Source organism: Agelaius phoeniceus, chromosome W (genome assembly GCF_051311805.1).
Source record: "Agelaius phoeniceus isolate bAgePho1 chromosome W, bAgePho1.hap1, whole genome shotgun sequence".
Taxonomy (NCBI): Eukaryota; Metazoa; Chordata; class Aves; order Passeriformes; family Icteridae; genus Agelaius; species Agelaius phoeniceus.
The window spans coordinates 5,061,090-5,080,890 of record NC_135301.1 but is presented as its reverse complement, the minus strand read 5'-3'; the positions used below and the strand labels follow the sequence as shown (position 1 = coordinate 5,080,890).

General features: G+C 38.3%; 1 protein-coding gene across 1 annotated transcript; it reads left to right on the top strand.

Moving 5' to 3' along the window:
• The first annotated feature begins 3,624 nt into the window (after positions 1 to 3,624).
• LOC129133653 (microtubule-associated protein 1B-like) lies at positions 3,625 to 19,586 on the top strand. Its single transcript, XM_054653279.2, has 3 exons — positions 3,625 to 9,782; positions 14,149 to 14,387; positions 15,083 to 19,586. Exons 1-3 carry the CDS (start codon positions 3,740 to 3,742, stop codon positions 15,236 to 15,238), a joined length of 6,438 nt encoding a protein of 2,145 aa, XP_054509254.1. The 5' UTR covers positions 3,625 to 3,739; the 3' UTR covers positions 15,239 to 19,586.
• Positions 19,587 to 19,801: the final 215 nt, after the last annotated feature.

Here is a 19,801-nt window from a genome sequence, read left to right as displayed (position 1 = left end):
TATTGTCTAAATGTCCCTGTAGGGCAGGAACCTGTAGTAAACAAGCTGTCACACTTAATTTGGCTGCTGTGTAAAGTATATATTTAAATAATCTGTATGGCTTCATCCCTAGGTATTTAGTTCCCAAAATTAAATAGGAGCATTTCAGTGGAGTGAATTTTGAAAGTTCAGCACTGACAAAAGTTTGCATGAGTTCCAGTGTGACCTTGTTCTATCCATTTGGGAACAGACTTTTTAGCAGGGCCTGTTGAAATAGGACAAGAAATAATGGTTTTAAACTAAAAGAGGGTTGATTTAGATTAGATATAAGAAATAATTTTTTTTACAATGAGGGTGGTGAAACATTGAAACATGTTGCCCAGAGTGGTTGTAGACCTTATTGTAGAAGGATGTAGTGGATGATGGGAAGGTGATGGATGTAGTTTTTCTGGATTTTAGTTAGACTTTTGATACTGTCCCTCACAGCATCCTTCTGGAAAAGTTGCCCAGCTATGGGATGAGTGGGCTTATGGTGAACTGGGTGAAGAACTGGCTGAAGGGCATGGCTCAAAGGATTGTAGTGAATGGGGCTATATCTGACTGGTGACCAGTCTCTAATGGTGTTCCTTAGGGTTCAGTTCTAGGGCCAATTCTGTTCAATATATTTATCAATGATCTCAATGCAGGAGTTAAATGCACCATTAGCAAATTTGCTGATGATACCAAACTGGGAGGTGCTGTTGACTCTCTTGAGGAACAAGAGGCCTTGCAGAGGGATCTACATAGATCAGAGCATTGGGCAATGAAATTTAACAAGTCCAATTGCTGGATTTTGCACCTGGGATGGAGCAATGCCAGACATGAGTATAGATTGTGAGATGAGTGGCTGGAGAGCAGCCCTGCAGAAAGGGATCTGGGCATGCTGGTTGAGACAAGTTTCACTTCATTTTTTTCTGCTTTGCTTTTTTACAGAAGAGCCATGTGTGACATAGGAGTGAGATTTATACTCAAATCAAATGGTTTCAATGCAACAAAGATAGAAAACATGTATTTTCTGCTTGATTTAGTTATTGGTATGATCATTTTTCTTTCAATTACAGCCATTATCTTTGTTGCATTTTATTATTGGTAAGTGCTGAAAATAAATTATGTAACACAAAGAAAGGAAGCAAGACACACAGAGGACCACAGAGATCTGCTGCAATCAAGCATCTTTTTTTATATATTCATTTCTTCTGATTCAGTTTGTAGTCCAAGACTTTCAAATTATTCAGCTGCATTCTAATTGATATTATCTTTATGAAAGCTACTCCTATAGCTTGAACTAGTAATTGAGTGTCTGCAAAGAAGGTTGGGGTATTTTGCATGATACCATGTGGGTATATTTTGCATTGAATTTTATGTCTGAATTAATTCTATAGTTTATATAATTTGGTGATCTCTTTGTTAAGTGCAAATAAAACAGAAATGAGCTACATTTGACCTATTTTCCTGTTAAAAAAAAGTCAAATGTGTCTGTGGAATTGGAAGAACATAAAAAGTATATCATACCTTTTCATGTTTGTGTACTAATATGGAAACACCAAATATTGGTTTTTAGTTCAGACTGGAATAGAGCAATAGCTCTTCATACTGTGGCATAGAACGTTTTGTTTTCTATGCCTTTATTTCAGTAAATCATGTTAGTACTAGCATGTTGTGGTTTAGGAATGGTACTCCCCAATTTAGTGCCCCCACCAAGACTCTCCCAAACCAGATGCCACGCTCTACCCCTCCACCCCCACTGAAAGCACAAAAGGCAAAGATCATGGGTTGAGAAAAGAACAATATACTGGAAACAGCAATAAGATAAGAAAACTAACAGTAACAGCAAGAATATTAATAATAAAAGCTGTAAAACAAAGAAACTATTTACATAGAAAACTGTGACAAATACTGACTGACTCTTCCTGACCACATTTTTCTCCTGACCAAAAAAAGGTCACCCTCCTCCTCTGAAGCCAGAGACAGTCCCTTTCCCCCATCCCTAGCAATGACATGAGGTGGTATTGAATAACACTGGGATCTGGCCATTCCCCCTCCTGACTACTGTAAAAAATTAGCCCTGTCCTGGCCTAAACTAGGAAACATATTTTCAAACACTGTCAAAATTAATGGAGTTATTCTAGATTTTCACTTTTGTGATCCATGAGTTGAAAATAAAAATAATGACAAGATTGTTTTTAACCATAACACTTTTTTTCTGGCTCTTTCTTTATCACTGAATTTATATTTTTTTATTTATAAAACTATATATATAAAGCATTATAAATATATATTGCATAATATTATATATGTATTTATATATATATTTGTCATAGCTTAACCCCAGCTGGCAACTAAGCCCCACATAGCGGCTTGCTTATTTCCCTCACAGTAGGATTGGTGAGACAGTCAGAGGGGGAAAATGCGAGAACTCATGGGTTGAGATGAAGACAATTTAATAGGCAAAGCAAAATAAAGAATTAGTTCACTGCTTCCCATGAGCAGGCAGGTGTTCAGCCATTTCCAAGAAAGCAGGGATCTATCATGAGTAATGGTGACTTGGAAACACAAATGCCATCACTCCAAACATCCTCCCATTCCTCTTTCCTTCCCTAGCTTTATATGCTGAGCATGACATATGGTATGGAATGTCCCTTTGGTCACTTGGAGTCAGCTGCCCCAGCTGTGTCTCCTCCCAACTTCTTGTGCACCCACAGACTACTCATTGATGGTGTGATATGAGAAGCAGAAAAGACCTTGATTCTATATAAGCCCTGCTCAGCAACAGCTAAAACATCCCTGTGTTATCAACACTTTTTTTTAGCACAAATCCAAAACACAGCTCTATATTAGCTAATATGAAAAAAATTAGCTCTATCCCAGCCAAAACCAGAAAAATAAAACATATAATAAATATATTTGCCTCACAATCTCACAAATACAAAACTTGCAACTTTTTGCATTTTTGATTGAATAAATAATTTCTTAGTGTTCTGGAAAACTGTCCTGCAGTCTGCGAGTCAGGAGCCAATCTGCAGAAAGAACTGTGGTGTTGTGAAATACATGCTGTGTAAGGAGGGAATGCGTAAGGCAGTTGCTCCAGGAGGATGCTAGTCTCCTCTGGGCTGCAGTTATTCTTTCTGTTAAGAGGATGTGCTGTTTCCCTTAGATATTTTTCTGGCTCTTCTGAATGGACAGGGGCAGCAGGGAGACTTGTGAGCCAATGGCAGAGATAGTGGCAGCTCTGGCAACATTAGCTTCATAGTCCTCATCCCCCTAAATTAAAACTTGTACTGTTCTCCTATAAAGGGTAGAGGAGGCAGGGGAGAACAGTGAGGTACTTTCCCCCTTTAGATAGCGAGGAAGGGACATTTCCTCATAAGTTGATCCTTTGTATTTTAAAAAATACAGTAGAAAACTAATTGTGATAGCTGGTTCCTTTAACTTCTAGGATGGGTACTCAACAGTGCAGAAGGAAATGAAAAAGGTTTTATCTGTTCAGGAACTATTATGTTCTGATATTAATTGTAATTAAAAAAGGAATTTACATGCATCTTGTGGTTTTGTTTTACAACCTTAGATTGGTGAATTATTGAGCACCACACACCCTGCCAACAAAGCCAACTTAACTCTTTTCTGCCCTGAGGAAGGAGAATGGAAAAATTCTAACCTTGACAGACACAACCTTCAAGACTTTATTAACATTAAGCTCAATTCAGCTTCCATATTGCCCAAAATGGAAGGACTCTCTGAATTCACTGAGTATCTGTCAGAATCAGTAGAAGTGCCATCACCCTTTGACATTTTGGAACCTCCAACTTCAGGAGGCTTCTTGAAACTCTCCAATCCCTGCTGTTATATTTTCCCAGGTGGAAGAGGTGACTCTGCCTTGTTTGCAGTGAACGGATTCAACATGCTTATCAATGGAGGATCTGAAAGAAAATCTTGCTTTTGGAAACTTATCCGGCACTTGGACAGGGTAGATTCCATTCTACTCACTCACATTGGAGATGATAACCTGCCAGGAATCAATAGCATGCTTCAGCGAAAGATAGCTGAATTAGAAGAGGAACAGTCCCAAGGGTCTACTACCAACAGTGATTGGATGAAAAATCTGATCTCACCTGATTTAGGTGTTGTATTCCTTAATATACCTGAGAACCTTAAGAACCTGGATCCTAACTTTAGAGTAAATAGGAGTGTTGAAGAAGCTTGGTTTACTCTCCAGTATTTGAATAAATTGTCTATGAAACCAGAACCTCTTTTCAGAAACATAGGAAATACCACTGACCCTATCATTTTATTTCAGAAAATGGGAGTTGGCAAACTTGAGATGTATGTGCTTAATCCTATCAAAAACAGCAAAGAGATGCAATATTTTATGCAGCAGTGGAGTGGTACTAGCAAAGATAAAGCTGAATTCCTGCTACCAAATGGCCAAGAACTAGACATTCCATTATCCTGTTTCACCTCTGTCTCATCCCTCATTGTGTGGCATCCAGCTAATCCTGTAGAAAAAATAATCCGAGTTCTGTTTCCTGGAAACAGCACACAATATAATATTCTAGAAGGACTAGAAAAGCTCAAACACTTAGACTTTCTTAAACAACCAGTGGTTACACAAAAAGACCTAACTGGAAACATTGCTAGTCCAGCTGTGAAACAAGCAAAGTTGAAACAGCGAACAGACAGCAAGGAGAGTCTGAAGCCTGCTGCAAAGACACCAAGCAAGCCTGTCAGAAAGGAATCTAAAGAAGAAACACTGGAGCCTGCAAAACCTAGTCCAGCACCGGAAAAGCTTCAGAAATTGGAAAGCAAAGAAAAAGTTTCAGTTGAAAAAGAGAAACCAGCAAAAGGGGAGACCAAACCCATAGTGGCAGAAAAAGATGTTAAAAGTAAAGAAGAGCAAAAATCTGAAACTCCTGAAAAACAAGCTACAGATGTAAAAGCAAAAGTGGCAAAGGACAAGCCAGTGAAAAAGGAAGTCAAAGCAAAACCTGAAGAAAAGAAAAAAGAAAAAGAAAAACCAAAGGAAGAGGTTTCTAAAAAGGAGGAGAAAACACCCATCAAAAAAGAAGAAAAACACAAAAAAGAAGAGATCAAGCAAGAAGTTAAAAAAGAGGTGAAAAAGGAAGAGAAGGAAACTAAGAAGGAAGTCAAGAAAGAACCTCCACCTAAGGAAGTTAAAAAAGAAGGTAAAAAAGAAGAGAAGGAAATTAAGAAGGAAGAAAAAGGAATAAAAAAAAAAGACCTCAAGAAGGTTCCTAAAGAAACAAAGACATCTGCTGCTTCAACTGAAGTAAAAAAGCCAGCAGCAAAGACTAAACCACAAAAGAAGGAGGAACCTACTAAAAAAGAAGCTATATCTGCTGAAAAGCCAAAGGAAAAAGTAAAAATTAAGACTGTCAAGAAAGAGATTAAAGTCAGTGGAGTTCAAACTGCCCTTGCAACAGTTGGAGCCACTACCACAACTGTAGCAGCTGCAGAAATTGCAGCTAGTGGAAAAGAACCTCAAGTTGAGAGATCCCTTATGTCTTCAGCAGAGGATTTAACAAAAGATTTTGAGGAATTAAAAGCTGAAGAAGATGAAACAATAAAAGAAACGAAACTTCAAGTCGCACTCATAGAGGATGAACTAAGACTCACTGGCATAGAACAAAAAGAGACCTTTGAAGTCCAAAAAGAAAAATTAGATCATGAAGGACCTGCTGAGTCCTCTGATGAAGGCATAATTACCACAGAGGCAGAGGGTGAGTGTGAACAAACACCTGAGGAATTGGAACCAGTAGAAAAGCACAGGGTTGATGACCATGCAAAGTTTGAAGATGAGGGAACTGTCTTGGAAGAATCATATGAAGGAGGAAATTATGAGGAAAAGGCAGAGACAGAGGAAGCTGAAGAGCGAGGTGAAGATGAGGAGGTAAAGACACAACTGGTCACTACAAAACCATATATGAAGAAAGCAAGAAAAATGCAAGAGAGTTCAGAAGAAATAATGGCTGATATTAAAGCCGAAAAATATATTGAAAAGGCAGATGATGAGGCATCAGATGAACAGGCTGAGGAAGATGGGGAAGAAGCAGTGGAAAAGGCAGAAACTGAAGAGACTGAAGAAGACAAGGAAGACAAAGCAAAAGACATTAAAGATGAAGAGGAGACTGGAAAAATAAAAGCTGAAGAAGATTGTGTGATGGCTATAGTAGACAAAGCTGCAGAAGCTGGTGAAGTTGAAGATAAATATGGCTTACTTATACCAACAAAACACTCAGAGCCTCAGTCTCCAGCAGTTGAACTGGCTTCTTCTGTCCATGAAGAAACATTACCTGGTGGCTCAGAAAATGAAGCCACTGTTTCTGATGAAGAAGATAGAGAAAATCCACCTGAGGAATTCACAGCTACTTCAGGTTATACACAGTCTACCATCAAAATAGCCAGTGAACCAACTCAAATGGATGAAATGTCTATGCCCCGGGATGTCATGAGTGATGAAACTATCAACGAGGAAAGTGAGTCACCTTCTCAAGAGTATATGTACATTACCAAGTATGAGACTGCATTGTACTCTCAAGAATTTGCTAGACCTAAACTTTCTCCACTTCCAGATGCTTTTAATGGATTATCAGAGGGATCCAAAACAGAGGCCACAGAAGGTAAAGATTATAATGCCTCAGCTTCTACCATCTCACCACCTTCATTAGAGGAAGACAAATTCTGTAAATCTGCATTCCAAGATGTATATTGTCAAAAAGGAAGTGAAATACAAGGCACTGACAAATTAGAAATCAAAGAACCCTATCCAGAAGATGGCGGAAAACACAGTCCAGCCAAGAGCCCAGCTATGAGTTTGTCCCCTTTATCACCTGTTGCCAAAACACTACTGAGTCAACACAGTGTGAACTTTTCACTTGCTCCCAATGAGATCAAAGTCTTGGCTGAGCCTGTCCCCATGGCTACATTGTCTGATGTACATCAAGAAGTTGCCAAAGAGCACTGTGCAAGCCCTGAAGATAAAACATTAGAAGTAGCATCTCCCTCACAGTCTGCTGCTGGTAGTGCTGGCCACACGCCTTATTATCAATCTCCCACTGATGAAAAATCCAGTCAGCTTCCCTCTGAAACCAGTGAAAAGTCAACAGAAGTTCCTGTTATCTTTGAACTCAGTGAAGACAAAGATGAGTCTGCCAAACCCAGAATTAGCCCTATGGATAAGCCTGTGCCAGATTCAGAATCTCCTATTGAAAAGGTTCTCTCGCCTCTATGGAGTCCACCACTGATAGGTTCAGAGGCCACTTATGATGCATTTTTGAGTGTTTATGTAAAGTCTCCCACCAAAGATTATGGAAATCCTTCTGAGGGGAAACCTGAAAAAAAAAAATCACCTGTTCAGATGAACCCAGCTTCTGAAGCCAGCTCTGTGAGCCTTTTCCAAGAAAAACAAGGTGAAAAAAATATGGAGTTTATGGTAATTAAGGAAGGTTTCAGCCTAGAAATGAAAATGGATGATACAATACCCAGCAGCTCTCAGTATTCACTGGTCTTGGATCAGCGGAAGTTAGCAGGTGATCTCTCACCAACTCAAATAGATATCGGTCAGTTTGGTTCCTTAAAGGAAGACACCAAAATGTCAATTTCAGAAGGCACTGTTTCTGACACATCTGCAACTCCAGTTGATGAAGTTGTAGCAGAAGATACCTATTCTCATATAGGAGGAGTAGCTTCTGTCTCTACAGCATCTGTTGCTACTAGTTCATTTCCAGAACCAAATACTGATGATGTATCTCCTTCTTTGCATGCTGAGGTTGGATCCCCCCACTCTACTGAAGTTGATGATTCCCTTTCAGTGTCAGTTGTACAAACACCAACAATGTTTCAGGAAACAGACATGTCTCCATCTAAAGAAGAATGCCCAAGACCCATGTCAATTTCTCCACCAGATTTCTCACCTAAAACTACAAAATCAAGAAGCCCAGTGCACAATCACAGATCTCCTGAGCAGTCAACTATGTCAGTAGAATTTGGTCATGAATCCTCTGAGCAGTCTTTAACAATGGACTTTAGTAGGCAATCTCCAGACTATCCTACTGTAGGCACTAGTATATACCATATATGTGAAAATGGACTGACAGAAGTAGATTATAGCCCTTCAGATATACAGGAGCCTACTTTTGCATGGAAGACTTCCCCTGTGGAGCAGTCATCTTACTCTCAGGAGAAGGATATTTCAGAAATTATTTCAGTTTCTCAAATTGAAGCTTCATCCTCAACTTCATCAGCTCATACACATTCCCAGTTAACTTCACCACTGCCAGAAGAAACCTTTTCAGGTGTTGTTCCACCCAGACATATGTCACTACATTCTTCTTTCACTTCACAAAAGATGCAGAGCCTAGGAGAAAAGCTTTCACCAAAGTCTGACCTGTCTCCATTAACTCCAAGGGAATCTTCTCTGTACTCTCCTAGTTTTCCAGATTCACCTCCTGCAATCACAGAAGCTGTGTCAGCTACTCACACATCTTCATTATCTTTGCAAGTGTCCTCTGTCAAAGCATTTAGTTACCAAGAACCCCTAACAAAACACAGTCCAGAACCTTTAATCAGCCCAGAAAAAGAAGATTTAGAGAAAAGCAGCAGGTCACCAGAAGAACCTAGTTATTCTTACAAGGTCTCAGAGAAAACTGTTGGGTTACCAGAGGATATTAGCTACTCCTATGAGGCAGTTTCAACATCTAGATCACCTCAGTTCACAGATTATTCCTATGAGGTGACAGAGAAAACCATGTGGTCACCAGGAGTCACAGATTATTCCTATGAGATAATTGGGAAAGCTACCAGATCACCTGATGCTATGGATTACTCCTATGAGACAACAGGGAAAGCCACCAACTCACCTGAAGCCACAGATTTCTCATTTGAGACAACTGGGAAAACCACCAGGTCATCCAAAGCTACTAGCTATTCCTATGAAGCAAGTGCACATTTTACTCCAGAAAAATCTTTAGCAGAATCCTGTCAAGATGTTGACTTATGCCTTGTGTCCTCCTGTGAATATAAACATCCTAAAACTGAACTTTCACCGTCATTTATCAACCCAAATCCCCTTGAGTGGTTTGCAAGTGAGGAACAGTCTCAATATAAAAAGAAACCATTAACTCAATCTATGAGAGCTCAGCCACCTTCTGGGAGAAAGCAGCAAGAGTGGCAGTGTGATGAAACCCCTCCCACATCCATGAGTGAGTCTGCCCCATCTCAGACTGATTCAGATGTTCCCCCTGAGACTGAGGAATGCCCTTCCATCACTGCAGATGCTAACATCGATTCTGAAGATGAGTCAGAAACCATTCTGACAGACAAGACAATTACATACAAACAAATTGACCCACCACCTGCCCCAATGCAGGATCACAGTCCTTCCCCTAGGCACCCTGACATCTCCATGGTTGATCCAGAGATTTTGCCCACTGATCAGAATTTGGGTAAACCTTTGAATAAAGACCTCAAAGAAAAGACAAAGACAAAAAAGCAGGGTACTAAGACCAAGTTGTCTTCTGCTTTTAAAAGAAGTGATGGTAAATCAAAACAAGCGGCTTCACCACAACCAGCTGTAAAGGAATCTTTGGACAAAAATTCAAAAATAGTTTCTCAAAAAAAGGAGTCTGTGGAGAAAGCAACCAAAAATATCTCTAATCCAGAAGTAAAGTCTCGAGTGGAAGAGAAAGATAAGGACACCAAGAATGCAGCAAATACAACAACATACAAGTCAGCAAAGACTGCAACCACAGGTAAAGACAGGAGTTCCCTAATGTTAAGATTTTCTTTGTTGTTGCAGTGAAGTTAGGTTGCCTTTACATCAGCTGACAATGTGGTTGGAAGCAAACCCCCAAGGAAAGTTCATGTTTTAAATATAAATTTGGCATATTATAGCTACATTTAAATGAATGAAATTCACTAAATTAAATTTTGCAGTCTGATAAATCTGATGTGTCAGTTTGCTAAGATGCAAAGAATTAGAGAGGGTACATCAAATATAAAAAACTTAATACTGTCTAAATTGTTAACCAACTATTAGAAATAAAAGTACCACTTCTGTAGGTGAAATTAAATCAGTAGTGAACTAAATTACTTTATTTATAGTAAAAATCAGATAGGCATAATATTCTTAACATAAAGTAATGCAATTCAATATTGTGAGAGGCATAGGTACAATCAGACATTGGATGCTTTTATTACTTTGCTTGAATGATTTTAAAAATAGTAATTAAAAAAATTATAATAGCAGTAAGAGCACTTTTAATGAGCTGAGCATGTACATCACATAATCCAGTTGTGATCAGTTGACCTTGGCTGGACACCAGGTGCCCACCAAGCTGCTCTGCCACTCCCCTTCCCAGCTGGACAGGGGAGAGAAAAACAGATGGAAAACAACTCGTATGTTTAGATAAGGCAGTTTACTAAAGTGAAAGCGAAAGTTTGCGCACGCACAAGCAAAGAGAAAAAAAGAGTTTATTTTCTACTTCCCATCAGCAAATGATGTTCAGTCACTTTCCAGGAAGCAGGGCTTCAGCTCATACAGCAGTTGCTCTGGAAGGCAAACATTGTAGAATAACCAATGGCCCCCTGTTCCTCCTCTCTCCCTTAGCTTTTTTATCTGAGCTGTTGTCAGATGATATGGAATATCCCTTTGGTCAGTTTGAGTCAGCTATCCTAGTTGTGTCCCCTCCCAGGATCTTGCTCACTTCCAGCTCCTTGATGGGGGGGAGGGAATGTTAGCGCTGACCTTGTGCCAGTGCTGCTCAGCAGCAGCCAAAACACTGGTATGTTGTCAACATCTTTCTAGCTGCAAATGCAAAGCACAACACTGTGCGGGCTGCTATGGAAAAATGAATTACAGCTCAGCCAGAACCAATACACACTTAAAGTTTTATGCCATCAGTGATGACTAAATATCCAGAAAACTAATGCAATTTTGAATTACTGTTGTGTATTCCAAGTAGTAATAAAATATGAATTAGATTACCAAAGGAGACATGCTAGCTTTTTGTTTCTGGCACATCTTGTTAGAGTGTTTTGGGGATACTTGGATTTTGCTGATTTCAGGACTGATGTTTAATTGAAAACTTTTTACAAGAAGCAAGTATACGATTCAGTACAAGCAAACCAGCATTCAGGTCTCTGTAGCTTCATCATTTTAAGTGGTCCACTATTCCTTTCTTACACAATTATTTGCATGTCGCTCCTAGTAGATGTTTTTCAAAGCAGCAGTGCAGTTCCTCATGCTGTACATTTCTCCAGCACTCCAGTTTTATATTAGATTCTTCTTCCTTGAGGCATGCTTCTAAAGTATATTCTAGCACTGAATACAAGGGTCTATTTGATAATGACATTTAAGTGTAATGTCTAATAAATTATGCAATCTTAGCATATACAATTCAGAAATATGTATCACAGAATTGTTATGATAAAAGATAAAAGTTTTTTTTAATATACCCAGTAGTTAAAAACTCTCTAATTCAGAAAATCTTATCATGTTATCCTGCTTATTTGACATACTACCCTGTGATGAATGTCCTTCTAGACAATTGTATTGGACTTTCGTGTATTTTCAATATGTAATCCTAAATAGAGTACATTGTTCAGATAATTTAGTTTACCAAATGTGATGGGTTGATGCTGGCTAAATATCAGTGCACCTAAAAAATTATTTATTTATTTTCTTCTGCTATAGTTAAGCAGAGGAGGGGAAAAGAAAATTCATGGGGTGAGATAAGGATTTGGAGAAAAACACTTTAAGGGCAAAACAGGCTTAAAACTTTAAAAGGTATAAAGAAAATTTTATTAACAGAATTAAAAGAGAATAATGAAAATTAAAAATAAACTCTTAGAACACCTTTTTCCTCCCCCCAGCCCTTCTTTCTTTCTCACCCACAGTGCAGGGAGACAAAACATGGAGTTTTCAGTTAGTTTGTCACTTCTAAAAATTTTTCATTGGTTTACTTAGGGAGAGGAGTCTCTTTTGTTATGCCATGGGGTCTTTCCTACAGGAAACAATTATCTGTGAACTTTTCCAACGTGGTTTTAATTTTCACGGCTAAGAGTCCGCCCAGAACCTGCTTGCAATGTGAAGTCCCTCCCACAGCTTGCAGTCTTCCCACAACTGCTTTTTGTGGGCTGTTTAGCTTATGAGGTGCAGTTTTAAAGGATGAGTTGTTCTAGTATAAAAACAAGGGTCTTCTTCTATTTCTTAAAGCAAGGGTTTTCTTTCTCTCTGTTCAAGCCTTTCACCCGATCACAGCTTTTCAGTATCCACATGCTCCAGCACCAGTGCCTTTTTCTCGTGGGCTGCAGGTGAATGATGCATCGTCCCCATGCACTTCATGAATTACAGAGAAACAGTTTGTTGTATTGTAATCCTCACCACAGCTTACAGAAGAATCTCAGCTCCAATGCTCAGAGCACGTCCTCCTCCCCCCCTCTTTTGTACTGACCTTAGTGTCGCCATATTGTTCTCCTCACGTGTCTTCACTTTTTCCTTTTCTTGGACTCGGGAGAGAATGAGTGTTCATAGGTTCATTTGTTCTCAAGTTCTATCAATTGAAACCATTTTTATAGAGTTCTGCAGTGCTGAAAGGCTAATCTTGTCCAGGCTCTGCAATTGGGGAATTGCTAGCCTTGCTTCTCTCTCTATTGGTCATGTGGTCTCTGCTGGCACTGTGCAAGCTGTGCCGGCTGCTGGCTCCACTCCGCACCTTTTCTTCATGAGGGACGCCCAAAAAAGAAAAACTGCTGCCGCCGGTTTTGTCTTTCTGTCCACAGCATGGCTGGTTAAAAACAGCTAAGTAAATAAAGTCCATTGCAAGCCATGCTGAGACAACCACAGCCGTGTGGCACCGCCCCAGCTGCATGGTTGCTCGCAGCACCGGGATGGCCCCCAGCAACATGGCCCAACAACCACACTGGGATGATGTCCAGCGTCCCCCTTTGGGAAGGGGCCCCAGCCTGCCCCCCCACCCCTCTTTTGAGAGCAGGGAGCAAGACAGCTTCCAGCGGGTTTTCATTCCTAAATATGTTATCATGCAGGCATTATCAGCTTTTTTCTAATTGGCTTAGCCCTGTGCTAATTATCAGAGCTAGCCAGCGATTGGTTTCGCCAGGCACAGAGGAAGCTGATAGCAGCTCCTCACAAAAAAATCACTTCTGTGGCTGACTTTTTTCCCTCTTCACCACAAATCAATTATTGCAAAACCAGCACACCAAACTTTATCCTCTGTAACATCATGAAGAGATCAATAAAACATAAATGGTGATCATCTAGATGAAATTACTGGTTGAATCCTGATTGTCAGTTCACACCATGATCCGGTGTGCAGCAAAAGCAGCTGTTTTTGACTTCTTAGAACAGATACTATGCTATGTATAGCAGAAAAACATGCTTCCCTCTACTTTTTGTGATAAGTGGCTAGTTTGTATATGCAAATAAGGAACCACCAGGCAAACAAACATTTGTTCTCAGTTTCCTGCAGTAATTGCTTTAAGAAGTTTCTCTTTTCTTCCACGTTCTACTTTGCCCCTCTTTCTTCTCACATGTAGTATCTCCCTGATGCACCTGTAAGACAGTTTGAACATATCAACAGCTACTATGTCTTGGTATGTGCTGATACCCCAAATCTCAGGACCCCTTCTGCATTGCTCCCTGTGTGACCCTAGCTTTTATAATCATGCATACCTGAAACTTTCAAAAAGTTGTACTTCTTAAATCGGAAAATAAAACTACCATTTATTGAATGGTAATTCAGTAATCACAGCCCTGCATAGTAATTGTTGGATAATAGTATATTACTGGGAAAGGTTTGGTCAAATGTTGATTATATGGTAGTGAGGTTTTATTGTATTATATAGTTAGGTTTTTTTATTCCATTTTTTTTCCTCCCAGTCCAATTGCAATTGGCATGCAACAAAGTTGGAACATGTTAGATGTAGGAGGGTAATGGCATAAGTGTTTCAGGGGACATAGAAGTACAATTTTAGCTATGTAATGTTTAACTAAGACAAGCAATTGTAAGAATATAATCTCAGCAGTTATAGTGGTAATTAACAAATGCATGTTTTAACAAGCCTGTGATATGTTCTTTTTTTGTTTGATTTCCAAAGGAGCTGGGAATAGTAAGTCATCAAAATCTACAGCAGTGCCTCCAGGACCTCCAATGTATTTGGATCTGGTGTACATTCCCAACCATAGCAATAGAAAGAATGTTGATGTTGAGTTTTTCAAGAGGGTGCGGTCATCCTACTATGTGGTGAGCGGGAATGATTCTGCAGCTGAGGAGCCAAGCAGGGCTGTTCTGGACTCCCTGCTGGAGGGCAAGGCTCAGTGGGACAGTAATATGCAGGTAGGCTCTTCACTAGTATTTCTACCTGGAAATGTAATTTTCTCTGGAAAGCAACTACAGGAAGCCAGAGTCCCTCTGGAGTGAGCAGCAGCTGCTGGAGACAGGAGTTCCCAGCTTGGATGCCTTCTTTTACAAGTGATGTGAGAGGACACCCAAGTGAGGAACAGAGCTGCACCATGCTCAAATGCTTCTCCATTTCTGACCCTTCTGACGCGTCTCTGGAGAATAAAACAGTTGGGAACTGGTTTAAAGGGCCATTTGTCTTTTTGATCTTGTTGCTATACCATATATGATCCAAGTTTAGAAACCTTGCAGGTTTTAAGTAGGAAAGAAAAGTGAATGTTTCATGGTTTATACCATCAACGTGTACACATGGAAACTTCATGTGCCTTTCCAACATGATAAATAAGTAAACAAAATATTTGGCCATAATCTGAAGAGCTATCAGTGCAGACCATAGACTGCTGCTTCTCTGGAAAGTTGCACTTCAGTACCTTAGAGAACCAAGGTTTTGTTTTGATAAACTGCTTCTTCTCAGTCATTTTATGTTATCTACATATTTATTTATTTTCTTTTATCCGATCCACTCTTTCCAAAAGGGAATCATAATTGTTGGCTAGGACTTCTTAAAAAGACATTTTTCTTATCAGTTGCTTCTGTTGTCCATTCCTCAGGAATTCTCTTTTGTGTTGCAGGTGACCTTAATCCCAACCCATGACTCGGAAGTGATGAGAGAATGGTACCAAGACACCCATGAGAAACAGCAGGATCTCAACATTATGGTTTTGGCAAGCAGCAGCACTGTTGTTATGCAAGATGAATCTTTTCCCGCATGCAAGATTGAACTGTAAGAACCAAACCATGCACTGCAAGATTAATTTTTGTCCAGAAATCCTTCAGTTTGAAAACACCTTTTCTAAAAATTTAACCCATCTATTTCAGCTGCTGAACTGTATACCTGCAAAATGCTATATCCTATCACAGTGATGCAAGTCACAAAGATTTTTTAGTCTTTGCTCATTGCTAAGGGAAATAACAGCATTCCCATAATAGGGTCAAAATTACTGTGAAAATACAGATCCAGTTTCATCTTCACTGAATGTTTGAAAACCATGTACTAGCAACTCCAAGTGACTTATGCCAGGTAGAGGCATTTGACCTCTAAAGAATTATAAAGAGAGAAAAAGAGAGAAAAGTGTAGGAGGAGAAAGTAATAAATAATTAGATCTCCAGTAATCTCATGGCAACAGCTGTATCGCTTACTGTAGTTTATGCACTCACATGAAAAGGAGGTTTGAAATGTGTATAAATCTGAGCTATTGCAAAGGAGGTCCTTACTTTACAGAATTAAGTTAGCTGCAAAATAAGAAGAATGTGGCTAGGAAGTGTCGTATAACCTAAATGCTCATTAGCAGCTTTCCACTTTAATTTGAACCCTGCATACTGACATCCCATAACAATCATAGGCCAAATATGCATGTAGTCTGAACCTCATTGTGAATTCTAAAACCTTTACTTCAACATGCAAAATTGTTGATCTAAGGCATGCTCCCAGCAAAAATCCACTCACTCCAGTCAGAACTGACTAGTACACATGCCTAAACACCCATGTCCACTGTCAATTAACTAAAAATACCAAAGCAGTTGGGAGTACATACAGTAGACAATTTGCCTTAGAAAGTGACTTGAATGTACAAAGAAACTTGATGCACTTTTTTTTTAATGTTGACACAGCAAATTTGTAAAACATCTGTGTAGGATCATAGTTGAACCAGTAAAGAAGTGTGAGTGTGCATGAAGTGTATACTAGAAACCTATCTGACTGATCAAACAGCTTGGTGCTATGAAGTACATATGTTAGTTTGGTGAACAATTCATTGATGCACCAGGACAGCTCAACAAGGCAAGATGAGCATTTTGTTTTGAAAGCTTCTTTTGTACTGTGGAAGCAAGATTGAAGTGGTCTTCACTATTGGAGTTGCAAAACTTGGTAAAATATTCAGGATTATGAAGAAGATTATCTGTGAGTCTGTACAGTATTCAATCTTCCTCTGTCTGACCTTATTTGTTTAATTTAAAAGCATATATGGGTACAAACATACAGAAAACTTTTTTGAAGTGCTGCATGAACTTTTAATAGGTTTTTAAAAAAAGTTTTCATTTAAAGGAAAATTCAAAGAAATTTTTTTCAGGTCAAGGCAATTTTTTTAGTAGTCTTGCAAGATAAATTAATGTTGTTTAAAGTTCTAGTGAGAATGGATATTGAGGTAAGATTTGTTGAAAATAGTCAACTGCCTTTTTGGAAGCAGGGAGGAAAGAGGTCCCTGGTAGAAAAATTAACCTATTGATGATGACAGAAAATGGGATTTGAAATGCTGATTGGCTAATATTTACAAGAGTGTAATCTATATGTTCAATGCCCCCAAGATCTTGAAAAAAGATAGGATAAATGATAAGCTAAGTCCCTTTCCTCCTTCTGTCTCTTCCTTTCTCCCTTCCCTTCCTTCTTTAGACTGCTTGCAGCAGAACAGCATGTAGAACAGTTATGTAATTTAAGACAGTTTGAACTTTTTAGTCTCAGAAGTTATCCCAATTAAAAAGTCTTGTTACACTGTAGAATGTTTGCAAATCTGAATTTATAGAAGGTGTAAAGGCCTCCAAAATGAAAATATGTGCTGATCTGTATGATTCACCATTATGGCTGGTATTAAGCTTCACAATGTAGTGAACTATGACCTCGTTTTATTTTCTTTACTTAAAATTTGTTTTAATTTTACATTGTTAGGATATTTTTGTTTAATAGGTATGTGTTTACACTCCTAATTTTTATGAGGATTTTTTTAGTATTGCTTTAGGGCCCTTTATATGTGGGTTCCTGAGGCCTATTTAAAGCTGTGAATTACTGTTTGTCCATTGTTGAGGTTTTTGATTTATTTTTAATGGCTTCTTCATTTTAGGTATCTCTAACAATGCTGTTTTATTTATTGCTATACCTTTTAAGTTGTGAAGAACTTCACTCAAAATGACTATGGCAGAAAAAGCAGATGAAAATGTATTGTGAAAACAAGCATGTTTGCTGGGGTCATTCACTTAAAATGGCTTTTGTAATACATAGTCTTCCAAGTTATAGGCAAAATGTTTGGAAGAATAATTGTGTTGCCGTTGAGTTAGGAACGGCTGAAGGAAAGCGACATTGACTTTATGCTCAGGAGGCATAAAGCAAGCTTTATTAGGAACTTCACATATTTTGTAGGCAGGATCATTCACCCAGAACCTGATTGGTTCTTAACAACACCCCTCACACCATTGGTTAATTAGGAACAACACCTTCTTTCCATAAACATCACGTACAAGTATTCCACATGTTCACAAACACCAGGTGCAGAGACTAAGATAAGAATTGTTTTAAATCTTTTCTCTGAGTGTTCTCACAGCTTTCCCCAGGATGATGCCTGGGAAAGCTATCTGTTTCTCTCTCTAAACTGTCACATCCACATAATTGTACAATTTTTACAATTCTGCTTTGTCTACATTCTTATACAGGTCAGATTTCAAACTTTTTAAGTGGGTGGGAACTGTTTTTCTGATAATATCTGAAATGGTTTGTACCTCTCCTTTGGTAGAAAATCTAAGTACAGCAATGGTCCTGAGTCTAATCTCACTTATGCCACTTATTCTTGTGAATCAAGAGCAATTTCACTACAATCAGGGAAGTTACAGTCATTAGGTCCTACTGTAAATAAAATAAGAATCAAGCCTTAAATCTCTCCAAGTAAGTTTGTGATGGGTCAAGCATTTATTTTACTTTAAAAATAATAATTAGACAGTTACAGCTGTTCTTAAAATATTTATTTATGTTTTTCTTTTACAATAATAATAAAAACCCAGTCTTACTATTCTGAGGTATTGTAATGCCTATTCCATCCATTCCCTTTTAAATGTTAATCATGCCTGGGTGTAACACAGCAATGAACTCCATTAGCTGCTCTTGCCTTTATGTCTTTCCTGCCTGTGGAACTAATCTAACTGTACTAATGACTACACAATTAGTTTAGAAACAGAAAAATGTTGCATGTACATTAATAATGAGTACTGTTGATCAGCATAGATTTCTAGAAGCATGGTTTCTTATTGATTAATTATAAAGATTCAATAGGACACACCTTTTAAATGATGGTATTACCCATAACAGAATCCCCAGTCATGATCTTCATGCTATTACTATACTGCTTCATAAAATTCAATGAAGAATTATTTTAGAGGTTACACCCCACTCCTGAACGTAGACAGGGCCTCTCTTTCATGCCTTTTCAAAGTCCTGTGGTGGGCCTGACTTCGTTGATGTCTAATTTTCATGCCATCTTTCATAAAATTAATTTTTTATTTTTTTTATTATCTTGCATACTCTGGTGAGTGGAGCTAACTGCATATATGAATTGTTTTTTTTAATTGTCTACAATAGGTTATGCATTTTAGGAGAGTTCTGGTACTCATTTACTAAGATTGAATCAATGTTTTAATTTGAATTTTCAATCCATCCTACCACAAGAAAATCATCTCCAAAGAACACTTACTGTGCATATAGGATATTTCTGTCATATGCTTCTCTTTGTTCATCTGTTGCAAAAGGTTCTTGCTATGATGTTTTGAGAGAAATAGTAAGTTCGTTTAAAATTAAAAAAAAAAATCTAATGTGAATTTACAAAAAAAATCTAAAAAGAAAAAGTAACTAGATAAAACAATGGCATAAAAATTCTGAAACAAAAAAAAGGAGAAAAAACCCAGCTCTGCTCTAGACAATCTAGGAGGTCCAGATGGCAGAGCTAAATCTGCAGGACTGGGCTGAAATCACAATTGTAAAAGAGGAAATATGAAACGTGCTTTCACGCATTTGCATGCAGTCATCATCTTCCAAACCATGGAAAGAAATAGTCTTGTTGCTGGCTGAGAAGCACCTCACATACCTCCTCTCTTGTTCTGAATGGTGTTTGTGTCAGTCTGCAGCTATGTACGATATTATGTCTTATAATTCTGCATCACTTCTATCCAGTCATATCTAATGTAGAAAATTAGTTTTCAGCGAAAGTAATATGCAATGCTTTTTATTATATTTGTGTGCAATGTCCCCTCTTCCATTGAGCATATTTGATGTAAAAGAAAAAACACAGTTCCACAATAAAATACAAAAGTAGTAAAGCAGTATTGACCTTTCTTGTTGTTGTGTATGTAAGTACTTATAAGTTTTCCCTTTCCTTCAGTCATGATTACCTACTATTTGGGCTTTTTCTCAAAAGTTCAATGACTATTTAAATGCTATATAAGCACTAATCTTTATTTAGAAACTGAAAAATAAATTCTAAAAATTAGTTTTATCTCTTGTGATGTAAAACATTACCATTTTAACATTACCAAAC